General features: G+C 50.4%; 1 protein-coding gene across 5 annotated transcripts in view; it reads right to left on the bottom strand.

Moving 5' to 3' along the window:
* Positions 1–2,730: 2,730 nt before the first annotated feature.
* Evc (EvC ciliary complex subunit 1) overlaps positions 2,731–20,007 on the bottom strand; it is a 41,354-nt gene continuing 24,077 nt past the window's right edge. For 3 of the 5 annotated variants that reach the window (XM_036200926.1, XM_036200922.1, XM_036200925.1), the window contains 9 exons: positions 18,546–18,758; positions 17,486–17,595; positions 15,635–15,845; positions 14,186–14,392; positions 13,063–13,207; positions 11,073–11,199; positions 6,607–6,733; positions 5,439–5,532; positions 4,745–5,151 (listed from right to left, as the gene is read on the bottom strand). In XM_036200926.1, the coding sequence (XP_036056819.1) occupies positions 4,925–5,151; positions 5,439–5,532; positions 6,607–6,733; positions 11,073–11,199; positions 13,063–13,207; positions 14,186–14,392; positions 15,635–15,845; positions 17,486–17,595; positions 18,546–18,758 (1,461 nt within the window). In that variant the 3' untranslated portion in view covers positions 4,745–4,924. Of the gene's footprint in view, positions 4,340–4,700; positions 5,152–5,438; positions 5,533–6,606; positions 6,734–11,072; positions 11,200–13,062; positions 13,208–14,185; positions 14,393–15,634; positions 15,846–17,485; positions 17,596–18,545; positions 18,759–20,007 lie in introns of those variants that run through there. The other 2 variants (XM_036200924.1, XM_036200923.1) reach the window with 2 other exon arrangements.

The following is a 20,007-nucleotide window of genomic DNA, read 5'->3' on the forward strand; positions in this document are numbered from 1 at the left end:
CCTAAGTGGGTGTTTTCATTTGGGTGGATCAAATGCCTAGCAGTCATCCTGACTCTGTGATGGCCAAGTTCTGGGGATACTGGGGTGGCCGATGGGAGAGAACAGTTAGTACATGACTTGGAAGAGATGGGTCAAGACTCTGGATCTACAGGTGGGCTTCTGGGATATGTATTGATTGACACAGCTCAGCTCACAGCTGGGTCTGCATAGAAACTGGGATACCAAGCACAAAAGTGCTGAGTGGTTCTCCATGTCGCTCTCTAGAGCAGAGGCCCTGGGAGAATTCTGTACACTTCTGTAAGGAGCCACACTGCTCTCCAACCAAGTCAGCTCAGGGTTAAAGAAGAAGAGGACCCCCAAGTAGAGGGCACCCTTGCAAACTGATGTGGTGATCTTTCTTGACAGTTCTTGAGGCCCTGTAGGAAAGAATATGGAGCCAGACCAACTTGGCTTTAGAGGAAAGATCCTTATTCACAGTGGTTGTTCCTATGTGGGGAAAGCATTGCAGGACTCCATGAGCACCCAGGGCCTATTTGGGGTTTGCTGTGGATCTCCTGGGCACCCAAGCAGCCCTGTCTTCATGCCCAGATACTGACTTTAAAATCTCTGTCAGGCAAGGCTCAAGGTCTATTGGGCAGTGGGTCCCAGCAAATGCCTGAGTGCATAGGGGTCAACTTGCAGGGACACAAGCCCCACACTAGGAAGGAGGTTCTGTTCCCACTACACTTCTGTGTTTGGGGCTGTGTACCAGATGCAGAGGAGACCCCGGCATTTCGGAGATGCCAATACCCTGGGGCAACCACCAAGGACAGTAGCATGTGTGGAGTGGAGCCAGCCTGAGCCTAGGAGACCAGTGTGTGTGCTGTGATTGGCAGAGCCAGAGAAGGGGAGCACCCAGGCTCTCTGAACTCCTCAGGATTGTGAGTGGGTTGCAGACATCTGAACTTTGCTTTGTTTGTTCTGACTGTGACTGTGTCCTGGCTCTTCCCTCTTAGAGTAAGGACATATTTCACTTGGATAATTTCTTTTAGTCTTTCTTTTCCCTTTTGTAAAATAGAAGTCCATAATTAAGAGAGTTGTTTTAGAGACTTTGAATATTTCTTAATTAATAAATTAATTATATAACCTTGACTATAGCCTCCCCTCCTTCCTCACCTCCCACTCCCACTCTCCACCTCCCTCTGGCCCCCTCAACCCACCCCTCCTCCCTATTCACTCAGAAATGGCCAGGCCTCCTGTGGGCATCACCAAAGCATGGCATATTAAGCTGCCATAAGACCAAGCACCTCCCCCTGTATTCAGGCTAGGCAAGGCAATCCAGCATGAGGAAAGGTCCCCAAGAGCTAGTCAAAGCACCAGAGACAGTGCTGCTCCTATTAACAGGAGTCCCACAAATAGACCAAGCTACTCAGCTGTCACACATATGCAGAGGGCCTAAGTTGGTCCCATGCAGGCTCCCTGGTTGTTGGTTCAGTTCCTATGAGCCAGGCTCACCATTTCTGTGGGTTTTCCTGCGATGTCCCTGACCCCCCTGGCTCCTAAAATCCCTCCTCCCTCTCCTCAGCAGGACTCTGGATGTTTTAGAGACAAAAACCTTTCCAGTGAATTTTAAGGATGGTGGGACTTTTGAAAACCAGATATGCTGCTTTATATTGTGATACTAATGTTACCATGGCATCCTGGGTACAAATGAGAAAGCAAAGGCTGCAGCTGAGTAGTGATATGTTTGTGTGTCAAGTTGTGTTTGTTTGTTTTTCCAATATAGATATCAGTTGGGGTCATCCAAGAAGAGGGGATATTAATTAAGAAATGCATCCATAAGACTAGACTATATAAATCTATAGGCATTTTCTTGGTGATTGATGTGGAAGGGCCCAGCTTAGTGTGGTGGGGCCACCCTTGGGCAGGTGGTCCTGAATGCTATATAAAAGCAAGCTGAGCGAGCCATGAGGAGCAAACCAGTGAGCAGTGAGCCAGCAAGCGTTCTTCCAAGGCCTCTGCTTCAGTTCCTGCCTTGGGCTTCTGCCCTCAGTGATGAACTGTGACATGGAAGTGTAAGCTGAAATAAACCCTTTCCTCCCCAAGTTCCTTGTGGCCATGGTGTTTTATCACAGAATAGAAACCCTAAGAAACTCAGTCTACCCGGCCAGTCTCAGTGCTGGAGGAGGTGAGGGGCATGGTTTGTATCTGCCATATTCACACCATCAAACCAGAGGACTTAGGTGACAACAGTGATCTCTTTGCAAGCAGTGTTCTAGAATTCTTCATGAAGGAAACCAGAGCTTTGCCCTGTTCCTCGGGTGACATGCTTCATTAGAGCCACCAGAGGGCACCATGGACTCATGCTGAGAACACCATTCTGGGCAGGTTGGGAGACACAGTTGATCTAGTTGTTAAAACCAATGATTACAGGGGAAGTGTCTCAATCCTTAAAGTGCTTGGCCTCTAAGCATGGGGACCTGCTGGCCAGGTAGCCTCTCCTAATTGGTGAGTTCCAGGCCAATGAGAACCCTGTCCCCCTCACCCCCTGCCAAAAAAAATGGATAGAAGTTGAACTATATTGGATATTGTTCTCTGGCCTCCAAATGTACACACACACACACACACACACACACACACACACACACACACACAAAACAAACAAACAAACAAAAACAACAAACAAACAAACAAACAACAAAAAACCACACATGCACATGCAGAGAGCATGGCTGCTCTCCATGAGGGCCACTAGCCAGTTTTACTTTATATTTTAAGAACCTAAAATTCCCAGAAAGTCCAGAAGATTCCTGAGATGGTCTACTGAGTCACAGAAGCCAGTATATTCTAGAAATTCATTGTATGTGGGGTTTTGCAATGCTGGGCTTGCCAAGGGGAGGCACACGTTGACCTATCACTGAGAAACACCAGAGATAAATAGCTGGATCCAGTTGACATGGGTGGGTAGAGCCCAGGGTTGCTGCCCATTGCTCTACAATGCACAGGAAAGCCTGGGTCCCCACAGGCCTGAAACAGCAATAACAACTCCTGGGATAGAGGTGTTTATTCAGAATGCGCCAGGGATGGCTTGTGTGCAAGGAGGTTAAGGCCCGGGAAGCTGGAGAAAGGAAGAGGGGAAAGAAGAAGGAAGGTAAGATGCTGTGTCAGCCAAGTCTGCAGTCAGAAACTCTCCCGGCCTCAGGTAGCACTCTCAGGCACCCTGGTGTCTCTGGGGAGGCATCTAAAGCAGTGTTCCCATTGAGTGACAGTTCTCATCTCAAATGCACCAGTGTGTGCCACCCACAACCTCCTGGCTGCACATGGATCTGGGGCTGACATGAGAGACTCCACTTTTGACATCATCAGCTTTCATACCCAAACAAAGAGTGATCACACCCAAATATTGACAGTGATGGTTGGGGATGTTGCCTCTGGCCTGTGGGACAAGCGGGGTTGGTTTTGGAAGCTTATGGAAGTTCTCGACATCCTCCAGGAGGAGCAGGTGACTTGTGGGTCTCTCCTTCGGGGAGGGACTGCTGGCTGGTGGGTTTTCCCTCCTCAGTGAAGCCTGGGGATAGGGTCAGCCTCCTTCTATGCCCTCCATGCCCAAAGAGGAGATCTTGTGGCACGTGACAGGCACGTGTGGTCCCCAAGTTCCAAGTGGCTCAGAACAAGCCTGTGGGTTTGGAAATCCATGACTATGCCAAAGACATTGGCTCTGAAACTCAGACATCCTTGAGTGACCAAGTCTCAGGGATACCTGAGCCAAAAGATAGAAATACCAAAGCCCAAAGTTGGTTAATCCTGGTTGGGACGCTGGCAGCCAATGCCAGGGATGGCGATGGCTGTGGAGTCATGGAGGCGAGACAGTGGCTTCAGGCTCAGAAAACACCAGCGACGCTGAGACCCTTGGGCAGGACTTCAAAGAGATGCTGGGCAGTTGGGCAGCATCAGCACACTAGGAGACCAGAGGGCAGGGGTAGAGGGCCCTCCTGAGGGAGGAAGCCCTCAGGGAAAGTGCACCAGGGTGGAAGCTGATGTTCTCAAAGGCATCCTTGAGTGACCAGGTCTCTCAAGAGAGTAAGATGAGGCCAGAGAGTCTCCACCAGCCCCTGTCATCCCAGGCACTTGGTGCCACTGTCATGTTACTTTCCCTTTCTAAGGCAGGTGGTATTCCCTCTCTCAAGACTGGCCCCCTGCTTCTGCCCCCAAACCATAGGGCTCCAGCCATGGAGGAAGTGACGTGCGAGGCAGGTCCGTCTCAGCAGGGTTCCACTACACATTGCTTCTCTTCTGCAGTATCTTCCTTGAATTCTCGCCATTGCCAGCCTCGCTGTCCTGCTGACCCAGCCTTCTGCTGCTGTGGACACGGATGGGAAGTGATGCTGAGGCTGCTGCACTACGGATGCAGGGCCATCCAGCTGGAAGAACGACACTTCCGGGTGGATGTGATATAAGAAAACCGGGCAAGAGCCCCCCAGCACCAGAGGAGGATGGAAACACAAGCTCAGTTGACCCCCTAGCCCCAGAGCTGATCTACAAGTGGCAGTTCCCAGCAATGCAGGCAACTTCTGTTCCGGTTCCCTCCCTGCCCACCGTTCTCAAACCACATTCCCAGCATTTCCTGTGCCTCACAAGAGCACCCTAAGAAGGGTCACTCCTAAACTTCAGACACTTGACAGAGGTCAGGAGAAAGGCAGTGGGGCTGGGACCCTTCACACCTGAGTGGTCCTGAGGTATGGTCCACCAAGGCAGGGTGATCATTGTTGGGCGGCCCCAGGTCCTCTCTCTCCCGAGGCGGGGGCTTCTTTCTTTTGGTCCTTACTGGCTTTTCTGTAGAAGACAGACAGGCTCAGGATGACTCTGTGACCTTAGATGGCACTTCTTGCCTCCATGACTTATAAGCAACCTTGGTGGGCAGGTGGACTTTGTACCCACATCACTGCTAAGTATTTCCCCACACCCCACAGCCTCCTCTTAACAGAGCTGGAATGGAACTGGGTGCATCAGGCTTCACCCACAGCATGCAGGATACAGGAAACAGGAGAGGTAGAGGGTAGAGGGCAGAGGACAGGTACAGAGCACAGGTACTGGCCAGAGCTTGTGTGTGCAGCATCTGTGAATCGCTTTCACCACCAGATGACATCAGCTTGTGATGCTCCTGATGTATCTCTGGCAGGAGGAAGAGGTGTCATTCCTCCATTTTACAGATGGGAAAGTAGAGATGAGAATAAGATGAGACCAGAGAGTAGTGAAGCCAGGAGCTGGCATGGCGAGATGCTAGAGAGCCAGGGTCTCTGTGATGCCCTGAATCTGCTCAGTTACAGAGAGTAGGGAAGCCCAGAGAAGCTGTGCAGGATACCCAAGGCTGCACAGCTGATTAGTGTGGCTGTGGACTGGCATCCACTCCTCTAAGCTCAGAGCCCTTCCGGCTGCAGCACCACAGTGCCGACACTTACCTGGCAGTCCTCGCTTATTGGAGAATGGCTTGTTTTCAGTCAGGGGCACTCGGGCCAGGGTTGCCAGCTCTGAGACAAAGGTCTGCTCAGCTTCCTGACAGACAAACGGAAGAGAGTCGGTATGCCTCTCTGCCCCTCACAGCCCTGAGCTCCCCACACTGAGTCGAAGCCTTCCATTGTGGAGGATGGCTGTGGAAGAAGACTTTCCAAGCAGCATCCCCAGCGGCCAGGACCGGGACAGAGGCATGGAGCAGGGTGCTCCTCTAGACACCTGGGTCCTCTCTCCTAGTCTCATAGACCTGTCCACAAATGCGCACACTTTGCGGGCTCAGCCACTGCCAAACACCAGCTCTGCTCCACTCCAGGGCGTGGCTGCTAGAAGACCCAGAAGCCACGACTTACAACTGTGTGACTGTACTAGCCTCAGTCTCCCTCTCTGTAGTAAGGATCACTGCGGACACCACCTCAGTTGCTCTGATAGGGTGCAGAGAGCGCTCAGATCAGCTACCATCTGCAAGGAACGCTTGGGAACAAAAGCTCATCATTCACAGGATTCTTACCATTGCTATTATTACTGCTACCCCTGGCCGGAAAACACCAACTCATTGTCACATGTCTTCATTCTGAAACTCTGGTTTTTCATTTAAATTTTATTTATTTGTTTGTAGTAGTAGTAGTAGTAGTAGTAGTAGTAGTATGTGTGTGTGTGTGTGTGTGTGTGTGTGTGTGTGTGTGTGTGTGTGCTAAAGTGTCCACTTTATACCCTGAAAGCTAAACCTCCCTGAATGCTCTACCTGGAGTGTGAGCCTTAGTTGCTGTCAGCACTGCCTAAGAGGTAGAGATGGCAGCCTCCATACCCTGGAGCCCTCTTGGTGATGGTCTGCACAGGGAAATGGTCATTCCTTTACTATGTCCAAAGCCATGGGCAGACAGACTGCTCAGCTGTGCCCTGCATACAGCAGGGCCATGTGGAACCTGCTGTCCCCAAGGGTCTCATGCTCCCTCCGAAAGCCACACTGTGTTGGCCAGTGAAACTCAGAGAGTCAAAGACGTATAGGTGAAGGTCTGGAGTGGGGCACAGGGATTTTTACAGCTGGCTGTAAGCCCGGGTGTGGCCTCTTCCTGGTACACTCTGCCACTGCCTCTAGTGATACATCTCCCAAACTACCTGCAGCTGGGTCTCCAGCTGGCCTTCGAGCTGGTCAAGCTCCTGTGCCTTCTGCGTCTGAGAGTTCAGGCGGCCCTGCTGGTGCTGTGTGAACTGGCCAAGGAACTTCTTCTGCTGGGACAGCATCCTGGCGGCGTGAAGGGATAGTCAACACTGTTGGAACCCTAGGGCAACACTTCCCTACAAAACCCTTCCAAAAGACATGCTACACCACGAACTTGTGACCCTTCATTGCACGTGAGCAATTGCAGTGAGCATTGGAGCCTTGAGAGGAGCCAGGAAAACACATGTGTGACTTACTGCAGCCACGTTTTCCCAACAGTCGCTCCAGCTCCAGGCCTGAGGCTGCACAGCCATAAAGCATGGGGAAGTTTAAGGAATCCTGCACGCACACTGGATTTAGATTCCTAGAAAAGCTTGGGGACATCAGTAGGACAGAAGCAAAGTAGGACATTGCTATGTGGGGACTTACAGCTGCACACTTGCATCTTCTCACAGGCAGACAATCTTACCTAAGGAGAGAGGTTCCCATGAAAGGACCAGAGGCCTTCCAGGACCACCAAGGAAGCTCATTTCCTGGAGATAGTGTCTGAGAAAAACCTTAATGTGGCGGTAGGAATGGGGTTGTGCAGAGGCCGGGTCCCTCACACTGAGAGCACTGCCTTTTCTCTTGGGCACAGAACCTTTCTCTTCAGTAGACTGTGCTCTGGCCCTCTGCAAACAGGAATATCTATTTCTGGCTTGTAGTCCATGACTGCTAATTTCCTCCTTTCCATCCTTGGGGGCAATTTTCAGAAAGGCTTGACTAGGTTTGAAGACAGAAGTCACCTTTAGCATCAATAGGCAGCTGGTACACAAGGCATAAGACTGCTGCCTTGCTTCTGCTTCATGCTCTCTAGGCGGCTAGAATACCTTTCCTTGCTTTCTTGCATTTGGCCTGAAAATTTCTATTCACCCTGTAAGACCAAATCATCCATCTATCCATCATCCATCCATCCATCCATTCATCCATCCATTCATCCATCCATCCATCCATCCATCCATCCTTCCACTTATCCATCTTCACCTATCCATGATTCATCTAACCAGCCATGATCCATCAATCTATCTATGACCCATTTATCCATCTATCCACGATCCATTTATCTATCCAGCTTCATCTACCCATCATTTCATCCATACAAACCCATCCATGATCTATCTAACCAGTCATGATCCGTCAGTCCATCCATGATCTTTCATTCATTTATCTATGAATCATTTAGCTATCCATCCATGTTCTATCCACTCATGATCTATCTATCCATCCATTATTCATCTATTCATCCCCTTTTTTCTTATTAGAGTACGTCTGGCCAGACATTTACTATCATCTCACATTGCCACACATGTATACCATGTACTTGATTATTTTTCTTGCTCACTACCACCTCTTACCCCTTCCCCCTGCTCTGGCCCATACTGATCCCTTTTCTTTCCCCAAACAGCCCCCTTCCAATCTCATACTTTCTTAAAAATCTGGAGTCTGTCTAAAGAGAAATGTGTGCTTGCCATTTGAGTCTTGTTTATCTCACTTAACATGGTGATCACCTGCTCCATCCTATAAATGACATGCCAAGGATTTTTTTTTTTAATGGCTCAATGATATTTTATCATGTATATTTATCTCTACTGATTTATCATATTTGCTTCACATGTTTATCCATTAATGGGCCTCTGGGTTAATTCGTTACCTTGTGCACTGTGGATAGTGCTGTACTAAATATGGATGTGTGAGGACCTCTGCTCTATGCTGACTGAGCTGGTTAGTTTATTGTCAACTTGTCACTAACTATAGAGTCAGTCACATGGGAAGAGGTGGGGGACCTCTGAGAAAATGTCCCTATCAGATTGGCCTGTTGGCAAGCTGGTAGGGGCATTTTCTTGATTAATGGGTGTGGGAGGGTTCAGCCCCATCTAGGTGGTTCCACCCCTGGGCAAGTGGTCCTGAGTTGCATAAGAAAGCAAGCTGAGAAAGTCATGAAGAGCAAGCCAGTAACCAACATTCCTCCATGGCCTCTTCATCAGTTCCTGCCTTGAGTTCCTATCCTGAAATCTCTTCATGATGGACTGTGATGGGTCATATAAGCCACATAAACCCTTTCTTCTCAGGTTGTTTTTGACCATGGCATTTTAATCACAGCAACAGAGACCCAGCTAGGGTGCTGACTCTGGTTCCTTTGGGCACAAACCCTAAATAAGCTGTCCTACCACCTCTTTCCTGACCCCCCACAGCTCCTTCTTTCTATCCTGGGAACACAGTCTTTTCTTTGCCATCTTGATTCTTCTCTATGGAGTAACAAGCAAGAAACCTCTGTCTGATTCATCTGTTGACTCTGGAATGGCCTGGCTCTGCCTTCATGGAGCTCTTCTTAGGAAAGGGTAGTGACATTTAATGCCTGTTATACAGCAGTGTCTTGCTTTGCAGAATTTTCCCTCCCTGACTTTCAAGGAGGCTGAGTCTACTATGGACTCAAGGAAAGACCATGAGCATTCTCTCTGTCACACTGGCTCTCCTCTCTCATAAACCATGTGGAGTTGGACCAGATGGCTACTGAGACCTGTCTTATTGTGGGTCAAAGCTAGGCCCTGAACTACATTTCAATCATAATCATATCTCTAGTAGTTCAAGTTCCGGTGCTGAAAATGGGGATCCCTGAGCTCTCCCTACAATTCTGTGATCATGTCTGAATTTTGAGGTACCAGGTGTGGGGGTGGGGGCATGGAACCTGTACATTTAATGGCAAAGCCAACCATACTTCTGTACCTGAAATCTAAGAACTGCTGGGCCATGGTCTAATGACTTCAGGAAGTTTGGAGCAAACCTGGACCTTGACACTTAGCAGGGGTTACCTGCTGATGGCTGCCAATGCCCAGGTAGAGAGGACTCTAGGTGCAGTGTGGGGTTTGGTCCAGTGGGACCCTGGTCCTTATTTACTCAGACAGCCTACTGAGGCTGGGACCAACTCTGTTACGTGTGGTAGTCCCTCCCTGATGTGACCGCTAGCCTCTGCTGCTCTCAGTGGTAGATGCTCTGTTCAAGCATGGTCCCCCTGCAGTTGGAGGTTCCCAACCCAGCAGCCTGTATTTTACAGTCTACTCCAGAGACCCCCTTTAGGACAGACAAGAAGTGTCTGAGGCACAGCTCAAGGCCAGGCAAAGAGCAGGTGCTCCCAGGATCTCTTCAGCATGGTCTTAGCAGCTGCTTGCCCCATCTGGAGCTAGAGGACCATTGTCCTCAAGAAACTCAGGAACCATTCTTCCCATGGCCTTGTAAGAAGAGTCCAGCTGAGTGGCTACTGATTCTAGCCCCGCATGACTGAGAGCAGCCAGATAAGCTGAGCTGACTCTGACCCACTGTTCTTCGAGATGGCAGGTGAATGAGGCTGGGGCTGCCGAGTCCATGGAAGTAGAGATGGGCATTGCTTCCCACACCTTTGCTCCCATCTCCTGCACCCTCACCTTCACTTCTTAGGTTAACAACATAACCAGGGCTGGGGAGATGGCTCAGTGGGTACGTGCTAGCATGAGAACTTGAGTTTGATCCTTAAAATCCATGTTAAAAAAAAAGTTGGCTAGGCAGTGGTGGTGCATGCCTTTAATCCCAGCATTGGGGAGGCAGAAGCAGGCAGATCTCTGTGAGTTCGAGGCCAGCCTTGACCGAGTTCCAGGACAACCAGAGCTATGCAGAGAAACTCTGTCTCAAAACAAAACAAAACAAAACACCAAAATAAATAAATTAATTAAATTAAATACAAAAATAAATAAAAGCTGAGTATGGTGGGGGCATGCTTGTAATCCCAGTGTCAAGGAGGAGACAGGTAGATATCTGGGGCTCACTGGCCAGCCAGCCTAGCTTGCTTGGCATGTTCCTGGCCAGTGAGACACTGTTAAAAATCAAGGTAGATGGTGCCTGAGGAACAACAGTTGAGGTATCCCTGGGCTGCCATACACACCTGCACTTACACACACACACACACACACACACACACACACACACACACAGAGTCTCACCTACATAAACACACACATATCTATACTTACATACACACACATCTATATAAACACACATACACCTGCATTTACAAATGCACACCTGCACTTCAATACACACACACACACACACACACACACACACTTGCACTTAAATACACAGACACACACTGTGCAGGCACACCTACACACACACACACACATATCTGCACTTACACACACACACACACACACACACACACACACACACACACCAGTCTTCACACAAATTCTCATCTCTAAACTGACTTCTAAGAAGCCCAAGATATGAATGAGAGGATTCAGAGCCGGCTGCGAGGCAGAAGACACCCACACCAACATGCAGGATCCCAAGCCCACCATGTAGAGTGGAGTGCACCTCGTGTACGGACCCCACAGACAAGGCTGAGCCCCACCTCTGCTGCACTGTCTGGGTAGCTCCATGGGTATCTGCTGCCTGGCTACCCGATGGTGTCTGGCTCCCCGATGGTGGGTCACCAAATTCTTGCTTCTTCCACAGCTTGTATGTGTTGATTCTCTCACCTGGAGCCACAGACATAAGGCAATCAGGGTGTGCGTTTGGAAGGTGGACTCTGCTAGGCCTGGGTGAAGCTGGGGGCCAGGGAAAGGAGTGAACATGACACCCCTGCTCTTACAGCACATCACAGGCGCCAGCCTTGGGAGGGCCAGTACAAGAGAATGTGATGGCTGCTTTGGCACAGGAGAGCACCCATGGCTCCCCTCTAGCCCTCTGTCAGGAGCAGGGAGAGGAGACAAGCATGCTCCCACAGTAAGAGGCTGCCACAGAGACCCTCCAGAGTCAGAGTCACACAGCGGGGAGAAGGGCTGGGTGAGCTGGGCTGGGGCTGTGTGGGCCTTGGGATGCCGGTGTGAGCACTCTTGGGAGCAGATGTCTGGCCTTGATCTCACACCCATTGCCTGTACTCTTTCTTATTTGCAGTTACCTATTCAGAAAAATCGTGACATTATTATTGTTATTATTATTATTATTATTATTATTATTATTATTATCATCATCATCATTAAAGTGATGTGTTGCCCTGGGCTGCCCTGGCTGAGAGTGCTGTCTGTTGCATAATTACTATAGTGCCACCTTTACCCTAGGAATCCCTGCTTGACCACAGATGACAGACAGCTCTCCCGGAGGTGTCCCTCTGTCAAATAACTCAATACCCAGGGAGTAGTTTTAGGGGACACATGGTTCTGCACTTTGCTGGTGGTGAGATGATCAGCAGCTGCTGACCTGGCTGGGCCTGAGCAGCCACCGCTCAGGGAGGGGCTTCATCAACAGAACCATGAACAGGCTTCCTGCTCCCTGCTCCTTAGGGAAGCAGTCCTTTCCAGAGAGAGAGAGAGAGAGAGAGAGAGAGAGAGAGAGAGAGAGAGAGAGGGCTTGCTGCAGTCTGTCGGGGAAGCCAATGTCACATGCCCACAGCAAAGCTGGGGAGCAGAAGAATGGGGTGCCAGAGCTCCGAGAACGGGAAGAAGGTGAGTCCAGCCCTCACGTCCACAGATGGCAAGCAGAGGCCTAGTGTGAGGAGTTGATGGTCCTTGGTACTGAGCACTCTGTCGCAATGAGCAGGTGTCTCCTGCTAAGCAAGCCCAAATCTCTTTGAAACACTGTGATGGGGAACCTGCAGCCACTCGGTTCCTGAGTGCATGCCAGATCTCAGCTGCATCCTCTTGAATGGGGGGAGGGGAGGGCAGGTGGCAGCGGAGGCCAGCTGAGAGCAGTGACAGCCACAGATGGTACTCCAGGATCCCCTGTCCCTCCACCTGGGGCTCAATCCCAGCCCATCCTGGGGGAATGCAGTAAAGCATGTGAGCTGTGGAGTTAGCGCCACTCTGCAGACGCTTGTGCAGGGAGGCAGGAAGGAGAAGGAAAGCCTGCGGGAGCTCTGGCGTTATTTAAGTGCTGCTGAGGGAAGGGCGGCTGTCACCCATCGCTCCATAGGTACGGTAGTGGGAGGTGGTTAGCTACAGAAGCCCTGGATAGAGCAGTCTCGGGGTCTCAGGAGCTCTGCTGAGAACTCAGGAATTCTCACTCACGGTTACTGCATCCCTTTGGCTACCAGGAAGCTCAGAGATGGAATGACTTCCATTTCGCAGCAGGACCTACAAGCATTCATCCCAGACGCTTCCCAGAAACCACCTAGACTTACTGTATTGCATACACACGATCTTTTTAGCACCCTTTACAAAGGCTTTTGCGTCAAAAAGGGAAACACGCACATGCACGCGCACACACACACACACACACACACACACACACACACACACACACGCATGCACGCACATGCATGCATGCGTAGATTCCCCCAGGTGGGCCACATAGACTCCACTCTTGCAAAGCCATCGCTGGCCTCTAGCTACGGAGACACCTACCCTGCAGGGTCTTCAGGCGCTGTAGCACTTGTTCCTGGTGGGCCTGCAGGAGCTTCCCAATGCGCTGGTAATATGCTTGCACAAGGTGGCTCACACTGGTGCTGGTCACATACACGCTCTCCACTACTGTCTCCACCAGGGTCCTCTGTGGTAAGCAGGAGAGACAGGGACACATGGAAGGTCACAGGTGGAACCACCTGTCTCTGCATTATATTTGCCATCCTTTCCCAAACCTGGACTGGCCAGGGCTCAGGCAGGGTGAGCATGGCCTGTTTAAACCAGTCATGATAACCTTATTTTCCCTTGGCTAGGAAGGTCAGGATGGTGGTTTTGATCTAGTTACATAAGATGTAACATTCGGGAAGCCTCCTGGGGGGGGGGGGTCATATCCTTCCTCAATATTAGCACAAAGCCTTGATGGGTGAGAAACTCCATCACATCCATCCTCCTGCCAGGCTGCACATATCTGTGTTTGCTAGGCCACAGACACCATGGCCCTTGCCTCAGTCAGACCTCTCTCTTGGCTCACGGAACCAGTGGGTAATCAAGGAGATACAGGGTGGGCACTGGAGATGAGCCGAGACCTGGCTCCAGGTTCATTTTTACTGCTCACTACCTGCCATGCTTTCAGTGTGTCTTCTGTACAATGAGAAGCCTCAGTTTGCCCATCTGTACAGTAGGGAAAGAGGATCCAGCCTGGGCTGTATGGAATCTGAGGAAGTAGGGTAGAGAAGGCACCCAGATGTTGTATCTCACTCACATGGCCCCTCTCACTAAGCCCTGGCAGCAGAAACAGTAAGCCACTGTTCACTTGTCCAAGTTGAGCTATTGTGGATCATGAGGCCATCAGAATCTGTCTGCAAAGCCTCAGGGAGAGCCACACCTCTCAGCTTGGATCTGGTTTTGCTGTGCAGTGGGCAGTGGAGAGGGAAGCCAGCCAGGTGTGCCTTGGGTTGATACAGAACCACGGTTGACAGCACACAGCTTAGGGCCTCTGTGTGGGGGCTGGGTGATGCTCGGCTGGCAAGCCAGGCACAGGCTGTAGGCTGGAAGTTCAAAGGGAATCAGAGAAAACGCCATTCTTCCTGCCCCTTGACGTGGAGGGACAGGGCTTGGCTCTCACCTTGAAGTCTTCCTTGTCCCTGGTCCGGCACTTACTGGCCACATTCCGTGCATGCACCAGCAACGCCTGCCCGATGGCCCGCTTGGAGTGCAACTGTAGCAGCTGCCCTGCCTCCTGTGCCTCTGTAAGCAGCTGCTGCTGGAGCCTCAGGCCTGTCTGCTGTGCCTCATCTTCCAGTCTGGCCGCCTCCTCCAGGATCCGGGCCTCCTACAAGGGAAGACATGCTACCTCCGCAGCCAGAATGGCTGGGCCTTGTGCTGGCCTGAAGGCCGGAGAAAAGAGAGAAAGGGTGGGCAGATTCTAGTCTTGAAACACTGGCCCTAAGGATGAGCGTAGGTGTCTGTTGATACCCTCCTCCCTCATCCAAAGACAATGAGCACCAGCTGTGCGCTCAGTGTGATCCATGGACCCTCACAAAATGAGGAGGGCCTTGTTCAGCACTGTGAAGCCTGAATACTAGGACTGACAAGGTCTCAGAGGCTCAGAGAGGTTGAGTGACTTCCTAAAAGGCAAACAAACAGCAGAGCCAGGTTGAGATCAGCTCTGGGGACATGGTAGAGGCTGTGGCAGGGCACATGGGGTCAGGGACAGAGCGATGGGGTGGGGGGGGTGAGGGAATCAGGAGCTTGGGGCGGAGAGATGGGGAACCTGGGAACTGGAGCTAGAGAAGTAACTTGCTTGGTCCCTTTAAGGAGGAGCTAGAGACTGAGCTCCTGTGTCACCAGCAGGACAGAAGCCATCACAGCTTCTGTGGCTTAGGGTTTAGAAGAGCCATGCAGGAGACCCAGGGCAGCTGGTAGGGATTCAAACCTACTGCTGCTCGCCAATTATTTCAATTTGTTCAAATCTTTACAGAGGGAGAAAGGCTTCCTCCCAGTGCCTGTGTGCCGTCTGCCCCGCCCTCCAAGACTTCACTTAACTTCCTGGTAGAATTCTTTCCATGTCACCTTCACTAGAATCCCCTGACATATGTGTGTCTCCTCCGAGTCACTTCTACCCCTCCCCCCTTTATGAGCTGGACCATGTTCCCTCAAATGTACATGTTTAAATTATAATTCTAAGACCTCAGTGTTGAATGGCATGGATATGGGGCATGGGAGATTAATGTAGAAGGGTTGTGAGTGTGGGTCTCCTTCCAGGGTACCTTAAGTCCTCCTAAAAGGAGGTGAGGATCTCAATACACACAGAAAGATGGCCATTGTGAGCACACAAGAGTAGACGTGTCTGTAAGCCAAGGAGCAAAGCCTGAGAGAGATCGGCCCTGCTCTACCTTGACCTCAGCCCTCAGGCCCCCATCCTGGGAGGCAATGAGGCCCTGTGAGTCAAATCCCAACCTTTTGTCACACTGTCCTGCAAACCCCTGGGGTGTCAGGACCAGCAGGACTGGAACGTGGGTCTAATGGAGCACTTCCAGGCAGTGTTCCGGGGCGGACCACACTGTGTTCTCACCAGGGCTCTGAGCAGATGCCACTGATGCTCCTCCAGACATGGAGATGCTCCCTGCTCCAGAGCCAGCTGCTCACGCAGCTCCTGCAAGAGCCTCTTCTTCCCAGACAGCCTCATCTGAGCCAGGGTAGTGATGGTGGTGCCTCGGAGGGCCAGTCTGCGCAGAGCAGAGCACAGCAGCAGCTCGTGGTTCTGCAGGATGCCTCGTGTGGACCTGTGTCAGAGAGCAAGGCTGCTCAGAGCTCTAGGATGCCCTGGGCCAGTGAGACGCTGAGGGGCCACACCTACAGGAGGAATGGGAGTCCACCATCCCACCATTCACCTGGTGACATCCAACCACATCTTTCACAAGCAGTGGCTGTGGTGCATGCCCAGTTCCATTTCATGTGTAAATCTTAAACACATTTAAAGTCAAAACAAGCACTCGGGTTCCCATGCCAGTGGGTAAAGACAACCCAGGGCCAGGCAGAGGGGCCAATGCTTTGCTTATAATGTGCAGTGCTTTGGAGAGGCTGGGAAGCTGGACAGAACCTTGGTAGCCAATGAGTGACAAAAAGGCAGACATGGGACACACTCAAGGCTTTTTGCTGTGGCCCTCAGCCTGGAGATGCACCATGTTTTACAAAGTCCTGCCATGGAACCAATCAGTCCTCGGGGATGGATGGGTTCATCTACCATAACTTAAAATCCTTACTAGGAGCAAGACTAGTGGTCTGGGAAGTTTGGCATCATAAAAGATGGCCCTCCTCTCCTCAGCCATCCAGTAAGTATCCAGTGGCCATTAAAAATAACAGTCATACAAACAGGAAAAAATGACTCCCCCCACCAAAAGTGGAAAAATAGACAACAGAAAAGCTACAAGGTAACATATGGACCAAAAGAATGGAACAGTATGGAATTATGTATGGAATGTGCTAGGAGTCTAGTAAGTATGAAATTGAATCCCAAGATATATAGAGAAGACTGATTTATATTAAATATAAATGGACCAAATACTAGTACAACTCAGGACATAGGCTCCAGGCTATCTGAACCTCTGAGAGCTGGCAAGGTTCACTGGGTCATTCTGGTCCACCCTGCTTATCTTTCCCCCTTCTGACATCATCCATTACAACAGACACACCTGCTGCCATCCTATCCACATGAACCATATACATGCCCACGACCATGAAACCACTACCATCACCACTCATTTCCTGTACCAAACACTGCCAAAGCCACAGACCTGCTCCTGTTCCATCCACCACAACAGCCACATACCTGCAGCCATACCAATCCATTGCTGCTGTGACCACCTTTACCACAGACACACTCCTGCTTCTGTACCCACATCTACTATGGCCACACACCTGATACCTACATAAATCAGGTTCTTGGGAAAAGATGGGTAACTAAAAAAAGAATACCTGTCATTTTTTTTCTCCTAGAAAACAAGGAAAAATATTTTCATCAAACAGAAAAACCACACAGTGTGAACAGCAAAAATGTAGAAAGAGAATATACAGTTGATTGATAGTGATTGGAAATATGCACAAAGGATCTCTGTGATGATAGACATTTCCAACATCTGGACTGCATGTAGTAACAGAAGTAAAACTGCAAATTTACCAAACATCTAGAACTGTACTCAAACCCGATGTGTATTAATTCACCTCACAAAGAGCTAGTCCCAATAGTCCCTGCCAAGCAGAATGCTGTGAAACAGGCTTTATTAGCACCGCTTTCCAGAGAAGGAAACCGGGAAATGGTGCATCTTTATTATCAGGGGAAGGCAGGGGGTAGCTGATTGCCCACACTACAGGTTAGCCTGGAGTCTCACACAGACAGAGATCATCCTTCAGGGCTCATACTCACTCTTCAGAGAGGCCACTGAATCGGCTCAAGACCCGCTGGATGGTGCTTTCCTGGTGATCCCTCAGCTGCCTCTGCAGCACCGTGGACAGGGCACACTCCTCCAGCCACACCTGTGCTCAGAGACACATGAAGCGGACCCCTGTTTTGTTTTTGTTTTTGTTTTTGTTTTTTTATTTTTGGTTTTTCAAGACAGGGTTTCTCTGTGTAGTTTTGCACCTTTCCTGGAACTCGCTTTGTAGCCCAGACTGGCCTCGAACTCACAGAGATCCGCCTGGCTCTGCCTCCCGAGTGCTGGGATTAATAAAGGCGTGTACCACCACCGCCTGGTAGGACCCTTGGTTTTTTAACAAGTCCTTTTCTTTCCTGATCCTCTTAACATCTTTGCTTGTGCCCACAGTCCTCCTAGGTAATTTCATATGATCGGAAGGAAGGCTTTCATCTCCCCCAACAAGACCACTCTGCCACAAGACCTCCATCATGAAGAGTCCTCTCTCAAGTCTCCTGGAGACTTCAGAGCCTGCACTCAGGGTGCCACTGGATGGAACACGGGTCTTAACAGATGCCCTGAAGCTCAGACTTCCATTCCCCGGCTTGTGATTCTTTGCCTTTGATAGCTTCTAGAGGCTGCTGTGTGCTCAGGTTCACCAGCTCACCATTCCAACCTCTGCTTACACTGTCCACCATCCTTTTTTGACTCCAACCCTCCTGCTTCTCTCTCAGCCCTTCCTGTGTCTGCAGCCACAGCTCTGCGCTGTCTCCCCTGTCCTTTGCTTTACTGCTTTATGCCTCATGACTTCCTTGGTGAACTTACAGGTGTGTTCACAGCCTGGTCCTCCATGTGGAGGAAGCTTGGTAACCATGACTTTGTTTTCTTGAGACACTGGGTATCATCCCAGGGCCTTGACCTTGTTCAGCATGGACTACAGCACTGAGTGTCCCCCCAGATGTTTGAACCACATCTCTATGATGTCTCTAAGAGGCCGTTGGGGATGTCCAGCATCTGAAAACCCTCACCCTAATTCTCAAATGCACAGCACAGCCCAGTTCCCAGGAGACACACCCGCCTGTCCTGTTCCAAGAGGTCACACAGGAGTTCCCACTGCCGTCTGCGAAATCGGTCCACCTGCCCCAGCTGTTTCGCTGCCTGCTCCTGGACCTGTTGCTTCAGGGCCTCACATTCTGCCACAGGGAGACTGCTCACTTCTGGGAGCGTCTTTAGGAACAGAGTCTCCACAAACTTTTGGAAGGTCTCCATGGTGCCACAGTACAGCTCCTGAAATAAGAACCACACTAGGGTCATGGGTCAGGTTCCATATCCCACCATGCTGGGGTCTAAGCTTCCAGACTTGAAATAGAGCACATGAGTCTAAGCAAGACAGACAATAGGAACAACACACACACACACACACACACACACACACACACACACACACACACACACACACAGAGCAAGCAAACCATATGTATCCAGAGTGGATATAAGAAATGGACCTGAAGTAGTGGCAGCTGCTCTGCCCATGGTGTTAGAAGCCAAGCATACACAAGACAAGCAAAGAGCTGCAATGATAAACAGCAGTGATTAGTTTAAAAAGAACCAACTAGATGTTTTAGAACTCAAAAGTTCTAAGAACTCAATTACGGTTTTAATTACTGTCATCTAGACACAGGTGAAGAGAGAATCAGTGCATTGGAAGGTAAGTCAAAAGAAACTCTGAACAAAGCCAAGGAGGCTACAGGATGGACACCGTGGAGAAGATGAAGGCACCAGGAGGTTCAACAGGGGTTACTGCTGTCCCCAAGGAAGGGACCCGAGAGTTATAGCAAAAGTGATATTTGGAGAAATAACCAAACGTCCCAAAACTATCATGTTTACAGATGAGGACATTGAGGCCACAGAACTGATAACACCTATTCAATCCTGGACAGCACCAGTCAGGATAGCTGTGCTTCCTGTCTCCACACATTCTAACTCTTGAATCTGGAATGCTGACTCCTGGTCCACTCAGGGACACTTCCTTCAGAGAGAGGGCTGTCTGAGTTCACCTTCACCCTGCGCCTCCATGGGCCACTCACTCTTCTCTCTGTGCTGATAAGTAAGGGTTTGGTGATGGAGTCAATATGGGATGTTCCCAGTTCCAGCTGCTGTCCCAAGGTCTCCCAGGCATTGGGTTGTCATAGTACCACAGTGAAGGAAGACTGATGGAGAAACAGGGCTAGAAGGACCAGGTAGTGTTCACATGGCAGTATGCCCAGGCAGAGCTTGACACCGAGCCGGGCAACTGAGCCACCTCTCCCAACAGTGTTGCCTAGCCCTGAGGTGTGTGTTATATCCTTCCTTACCAGCATCTTTCTTTACCCCTTTTTCATCCCTCAGCCTGGGTTCTGTCCTTCTTATCAGTATGTCCCAGGGGCCCTCACCTGGGGGGGGTCTTCATGCACTTCTTCCTGTCTCCTCAAAGCCAACTCACCTAGGCACGGATTCAAAGGTGTATCAAGCTCCCAATATCCAACATGGATTTGAA

This window comes from Onychomys torridus, chromosome 10 (assembly GCF_903995425.1).
Source record: "Onychomys torridus chromosome 10, mOncTor1.1, whole genome shotgun sequence".
Lineage (NCBI taxonomy): Eukaryota > Metazoa > Chordata > Mammalia > Rodentia > Cricetidae > Onychomys > Onychomys torridus.